The 6,910-nt window shown below is 37.5% G+C and overlaps 1 protein-coding gene across 7 annotated transcripts in view; it reads right to left on the bottom strand.

The window, feature by feature from the left end:
- Positions 1–612: 612 nt before the first annotated feature.
- The window catches only part of FGFR2 (fibroblast growth factor receptor 2), an 85,319-nt gene continuing 79,021 nt past the window's right edge, over positions 613–6,910 (bottom strand). For all 7 annotated transcript variants that reach the window (XM_051618882.1, XM_051618888.1, XM_051618883.1 and 4 more), the window contains 2 exons: positions 6,392–6,497; positions 613–2,694 (listed from right to left, as the gene is read on the bottom strand). In XM_051618882.1, the coding sequence (XP_051474842.1) occupies positions 2,530–2,694; positions 6,392–6,497 (271 nt within the window). In that variant the 3' untranslated portion in view covers positions 613–2,529. The remainder of the gene's footprint in view (positions 2,695–6,391; positions 6,498–6,910) is intronic.

The following is a 6,910-nucleotide window of genomic DNA, read 5'->3' as shown; positions in this document are numbered from 1 at the left end:
GTTATTTTAAAAAATCTTAAGTAGTAAAAATGCATTTAAATTAATTTAAATCCAAGCAGAGCAAGATTCAGGATCTTCTACTACCCTTTAAGAGAATCTTAAAAGCAAAGGAGTGTCATTAAAATACTGTGGTCAGACAGTAGCTACCATTGCTGCTCACAGTAATAGATGTCATGGGGAAAGGGAATTGTTATTTTTTAGCAGAGCCAGTGGGAATTTTTCAATCAGATAATTCTCAGTTGGAAAATGCCAGTTTTTAACAGGCACTTTTTTAGAAAGTTCTTTGGGATTGGTATGGGATTGCTGGTCTGAGCAGAAAGAGACAAAAAAGAAACCAAAGCATAGTTTGGTGTCTGGAGCACTTTTACAGCATGTGGTGAAGACCAGGTTCAACAATCCTTTTCTGGCTAACCTGCAACAGCAATGTGACCATGAAGTTCCCATTTCTGTCTCAAGCACTAGCTATTCTGGTGTGTCTTCCTTCTGTTTTCAAGTAAAAAAAAACAAAAATTTTATACTCTTTCAAACTGCTATGATTTTAAAATCTCCTATACAAATGGTCCCCCAGCCTCTCCAGAATGAATGAGAAACCTCACTAATTAGGAGACTACAGCCTGACTAAATAAAAAGAAAATATATTTTATGTCTACATTATGAATATTTCAAACCATTTTCCACCAAATAATGTCTCACTTCACAAACACCAAAGATTGTACATATGTTTACTCAAATAACCCAAGTTATTCATGAGCAGACATTTTATAAGACAGAGGCAAAAAGCATTATTCCTGAAAGAACTGCTTTGTAATATAGGATCTATGATAAGGTCAAAAGGAAGCATTTCTGGATGTGTTCCATCACTTGATGTTCAGGAAACCATTTTGTATGACACGAAGGATTAGGAAAAATAAGCTGTATGACATTTATTTTGTCGTTTTAACATTAATATCTGTAGAAACATTTTATTGTCAGTACAAAAGTTAACAGATTTTAATACTTCTTATACCTAATTTTTAAAATTTTTTAATTTTTTTTTTTTAAAAAAAAACAAAACAACCAAAAAACACCACCACATAAAACAGTGTAATTTGCATTCATATTGCATGGCCATATCAGTGTGAGAGTTCTGAAAGTAAAACCACAAGGCATCTGTAAAGAGACACAAACAACAGTGATATTTCAGCAGAGGCCAGTGCTATACTTACTGTTATGGAATGGATCAGAAGGAAATACTGGAGTCAGCATGAATTAATCCCTTAAAAAGATGCTGATATTCCTATGGCAAATTGTCATTATAAACAACTTCTCTCTTTTTAACTTAAGTTACAATAGAGGGATAGTCTAAAAGGCAAATGATCCAGGCCAAAAGATCTGGAACCCATTATCCAACCCAGGGAAGAGAATTGTAGTTAATTTGATGCATGTGCAACTCAGGGTAGAAGCTCAGCTCCGTGTAGAGCAGTACTTTCTGCTGTGGTTATAGACAAATTCATCTCTTTCCTTACTTTAGGAAGCCTCTTTTAAAATTTTCTTCCCTTTTGGTGGGTGTGTGGAATGATGCTGCTTTTTGGCCATTGCTAAGAAGTGAAATTGTTCAAGTGACAGGCAATGAGAATAAAAGACTTTCTTGTTAAAGGATTTGGTTTTGAGAAGAATAATCATCTGACACTGCAGTTTTTAAACACAAATAAATCAAAAGTTTAATTCCCCCAAATTAGTTATATACTGTAAATATTTCTTTTTTTTTTTTAAAGATCTGAAAACTAGTAAAGTCTGAGCAATATATCTACTAGTTCTCTGTGCTGCCTGCATAGAAATGCCATTTAAATTACAAAAACACAACAACCCTATAAACGATTAACTGTTTTGTACATTACCAATTAGTTAATAAATTAATGATATACCATTTTCCCTGAAAGCAAAGTATTTTCCACCTTTGGATGGTGAAAATTAAGAAATTCTGTGTAAGAACAGCATTTAGCAAATAGCTGTTAAAAAAGAGACTAATTTGCTAGGTGGATTGGGACATCCATTTTTAAATCAATACAAAAAATAATTCATTGTAAATATATATAATATATATTTATACATATTTTGAATATATTTACATACATCCAGCACCTATATACTGCATTTGTGCTCTGTAAGTGTGTGCCAACATATATTTTCTCCAAATATTACAAAATAAACAAGAAAGGCAGACCCAGAGTTTGCCTCAAGTCCAACTGGTCCATTGTACAAACAAAGTCTGTTGCAGCTTACAGGAAGCCAGAAAATTGATAGCAATGGGGATTTAGACACAGCTCATAAACATTCTTCTTTGTTGGGAATATTTGAAAGTTGCAAATGATGAGATTCTTTATGTAGGTTCTGACTGCTTTCCTCCAAGTTGTTGTTTTTTCCTTTTCCTTTTTTTCCATATATCATATGTACAAGCAGAAACATTAAGGTCCCGGAGAAAAGATTTTGTTTTGTATATGGTAGGTAGCTTGATGTTCTGGTTTCTTTCTTCCTCGACGTGACTTATTTTCATGTTTTAACACTTCCATTCATGTGTTGGTACTTGGGAAGACAAGGTTCATAAGGCATTGGATCAGGAGAGAAAACAGAGTCATCACCTGAAGAACACGAACTCCTCGTGTCAGGGTAACTAGGTGAATACTGTTCAAGAGGTCCACTGAGATCCAGATACTCCTATGATAAAAAGAAATAAATTGCATTTTTAGACAGTGAGTAAAACTGCCAATAACACGTTACCACTGCTCTGACTTGGCTTGATTATACAGTGGGTAAAACAACAGCTTAAAACGACACTCGTTTCTGCAACGCAATTGCATTCGACGCTGCCTGTTGCTTCCATATCCCATAAAACAAGGAGCCTGAACAGAGAAAGAAAAAAAACAACCCAAGAACGTGGTACTTTTCTGAAGTCCAACATCACCAGCATCAGCCGCGTCAGTGGAAATAAACATGCCAGCCACATCAAAAGCAGACTTTTCACTTGCAATGATAAAAATGAAATTTCATCCTCAATAGAACCGTTTTTCTTTAGCACATGGTAATGATTTAGAGAGGGGAAAGTCACTTCCAACCGTATATTCCTTTGGTCAGTTTGAGTATCTGTTTTATATTCTGTGATATTAAATTTGGGTTTAAACATGCAGTGGCCTACGTGCAAAAAAAGAACTGGAAGAGAAAAAAAAATCATTCACCAGATTTGGGTTTTTTACAGTACATATTAATGTGTGTGTCCCAGAGTAGCCATGACCAAAGCAGTCATTAAAAAAGGAAATAGTATCTGCTGAATCCAAGTTTTGGGTTAAGGCTTCTTTTGCTAGAAACAACAGTTTTGGCAGAAGAATAAAGTTATTTTTCCCCTTGAAATTTTCCTTCTCTTTCAACTTCTAAAGGCAGCTGCATTCATTTAAATGCAATCTCTTCATTTGCTAAACCACAAGTTATGATGGTACTGACGAGACAAGTCTTCCACCTCAGTCAGTATTTTTATGCTGCTGTGCTTAGGTTTGGGGTAATTTAGTTCTTGGTTAACATATTTTAAGTCAGAAATTCAATCATTACTTTATTACAGTTTAAAAATGGTCATAATTTTAAAAGAGAAGGGGAATGTAAGTTTTAAAATGCTGACAAGTACATTAGGCAGCAAGAAAAGGCAGTTTGGATCTAGGATTACTGTCTATCTTGCTCCTTAGGCTTTTAGAAGATCCACAAGGACAACCTTGACACATATTTATATATTAGCAAACCAGTCATACATGACCAGAATTAATCAAGCACTTGCTGGACAGACAGAAGTTGAAATTATTCCAGTATTTGAATAAACAGGGCTTGGTTCATCATATGGAAAGGCTTGTTGTGATTGAGTTATGAATTCAGTATTGGAAGTCAGAGTCTTATCCTCTCTCCAATCTCCTTATCCAATGTCCAGGGGGAAAAAGGGGGATAAAATGTTGCCTGTATCAGGATGGTTCCTGGTGTTGATATAATGACACAGCCATGAGGCTAACTCTTGGTGACTTCTGCTCTTGTGGATTGGGGAAACTTCGCACACCAATCTGGGAGACATGGGGAACAGGGTCTTTTTTTTTTTGGGGGGGAAGCAACAACAAAAAAATCCCCCCAAAACCAAACATCAACAAAAAATCCCAACAGGTGATGAGCCAGCAGGGAGAAGAAGAGCCAGACAATACCATTTAAGCAGAAATAATTATTTGCACAAATGCATGAGATATTGCTGGCTGCCCTAGGAAATTTTTGAGTTGTTGGGTAAACCAGGTTGACCCTGTATCAACAGTGTCATTTAGGGACAGAAGGGACAGTGCCACTGTGGAGAGGACAAGCAGATTTATTGTCAGACTGGTGCACAAGTGAACCTCCTCTTCAGGAAAACTGTGCATATTGCACAAATCAGAGATCTCAAGCTATGGAGGAAAATGGGACACACTGGAGTTCTCAGGAGAACTGAGTGAGAACATGATGACTTTTCAGGAACACAAAATGGGCTGTAAAAGACAAGTGAACTAATTTGCTTTGTGTCCAGGGTAAATAGGACAAAAGCAATACGTTATGCTGAAAGATTAGAGATTAGAACGATCTTTCAAGAAGTAAGGCTGATGAAACAAAGCAACAGACTGTCAAGGGGTGATGCAGGAATAGAGCAGTGGAGATCTTTGAGGCCAAGTTACATAAACATCTTGTCAGGAATGACAAACGTATAGTGGATCCTGCCATAGGCCAATCAGATGGACTGGATGTTTTCCTGAGCTTTTTCCAGCCATTTTTCCTATTATTCCAATCATTTACATAACCCTTAAGGCCTTTTCAGGTTACCTTTGAGATCATTCCAGGTCCATGAGCTGTACAAACTTGGGAAGGCAAGATGGTTAAACACACACACAAAAAAGAAAGTGATATCCTTTCCCAGGCTTGGAATTGCAGCCCAGAACCTCCCTCTTGAATTTGCAAATGAATTTCCAGTCCAAGCCACCCAGCACTCCACAGTGGCAGCCAGCCCACCTCCAACTAGTCTTGTGAAATCAGATATAAATTAGGCAGGAAAAGCAGCAGCCACTGCTGGATGAGGGGGGAAGATGGTAACAGAACACAGGGCTGTGTTACCAACTCCGCAGGGAGCACATAGTCCTGCCTCATCTCTGAGCCACCCCTGAAGGTGCCACGTCTTAGCGTAAACCTTACAAAACAGAAGCCAGATGCAATTATAGCTGCTACTGAAGCCAAAATCTTTTTCAACTGACCTTCTGGGTAAATTATGATCCTAAAAAAAGGCATCCCTTTACTCAGGTTCTCCTGTCATCTCTATTGCATACAGCCTTTCCTAATGCTGCTTAATAGTATTTTTTCATTTCTCCAACAATTCTGAAAAATTAGAAAGTAATGCTGAAGACCAATATAAAGCCATATAATTTTTTTTTCCTACCTTCCCCCCTCCTTATATAAAGAAGCACTATAATGGTAGCAAGCCTGAAAAATTTATTTTGAAACACTCAAAACAAGTTGTTGTAACTTTCCTCTGTAAGTGTTTTGTCATTTTTTCCCCCTCCCATTATACATATAACTTCTCAGATTTGCTAGGAACTTGTAAAGTGATTCTGGGACACCAACATTTTCTCTCCAAAGAAGTTTCCACCAAAAGAATCAACATTTCCATCACTCGTGATCGTCCTCAGAGGTGCATGTGATTGACTGATAAGAGAACTGATTCCTGTGTGAATACCCTAATCAGTGTGCTCCTTGCTAAAACTAATAATATCTCAGACCCCTGAAAGAATGCTCTTCAAATAAACCCTTTTGCATTCATATATCCCGACCTGAAGCAGTGCTAGGCAGGACCTTTGGATAATTGGATGGCTGTTTGCACGTTCCCTGTGGGTCCTCGTTCCCTCCACAGAGAGATATTTCAGTGAACCTAATTCACTCTCAGACTTATAATCTGAAATCTACCACTGTCGATTTCTCCTCTTCTGACCTAGATTTCATGGCTGGGAATCAAGAGTTGATAAATGAAAAACACTATGAACTGTACATCTCTCCTTCAGGTGAAATTCATGTTGAAACATAAACATTGCCTCTCAGCCTTCCTCAATACTGCTACGCTACAAACAACAAAAGAAGCAATGAAAAAGAAACCAAAACACTTTTAAGGTGTGTTTCTGTTTAGTTACATAAATTAAGGCATAATGGCAAGAAACTAAGGATTTCATAGGATACATACTTTAGCTGTGTGTAACCTCAAGAGGACAACAATAAACAGAACAAGAAGAGAACTTGAGCGGGATTTCATAATTGAATAAATTCCATCTGCCTCCTGAACCATTTGTTGTGATCAGCTTATGGAGGGAAACAATCTACCTACCTCATTAGTTGTGAGAGTGAGAATCCGATCCAAGTCTTCTACCAACTGTTTAAAAGTCGGTCTGTGTGAAGGCACAGCATGCCAGCAATCTCTCATCATCATATAGCTGTAAGAAACACACATTTTCTTGGCTTAATTAAAATCACGCGACCTTCTCGCAGACCTTTTCAGACAGTCAATGCTCCCCATCACACATAAAGCTCTGAGCACCCACAGCCCTACACACGGACCACTGATTTCCCCAAAATTGTGCCATTTCTACATCTCCCTTGCCCAGTGTCTAAATTACCCTTTTGTGGGTTCAACTCTGTAACCTTCTGTCCCCGGAATTTCAATGGCATTGAATTACACACGCTAAAATATTTCTGCACGTTAGGGATTGTGGTCCTTGTGAAGAAATTAAAATAGGGGAAAAAATTAAAAAAAAACACTTAAAGGCTATATTAAAATATCAGAAAGGGAACATACTTTCCCCTCATAACCAAGAAATAATGCTGTGGTAATAATGCGAGGCCAGGC

The sequence above is a fragment of the Apus apus genome, chromosome 4 (assembly GCF_020740795.1).
Source record: "Apus apus isolate bApuApu2 chromosome 4, bApuApu2.pri.cur, whole genome shotgun sequence".
NCBI classification, from domain to species: Eukaryota; Metazoa; Chordata; class Aves; order Apodiformes; family Apodidae; genus Apus; species Apus apus.
Note: the sequence above shows the minus strand (reverse complement) of the source record. Positions and strands in the feature narration are given on the sequence as shown.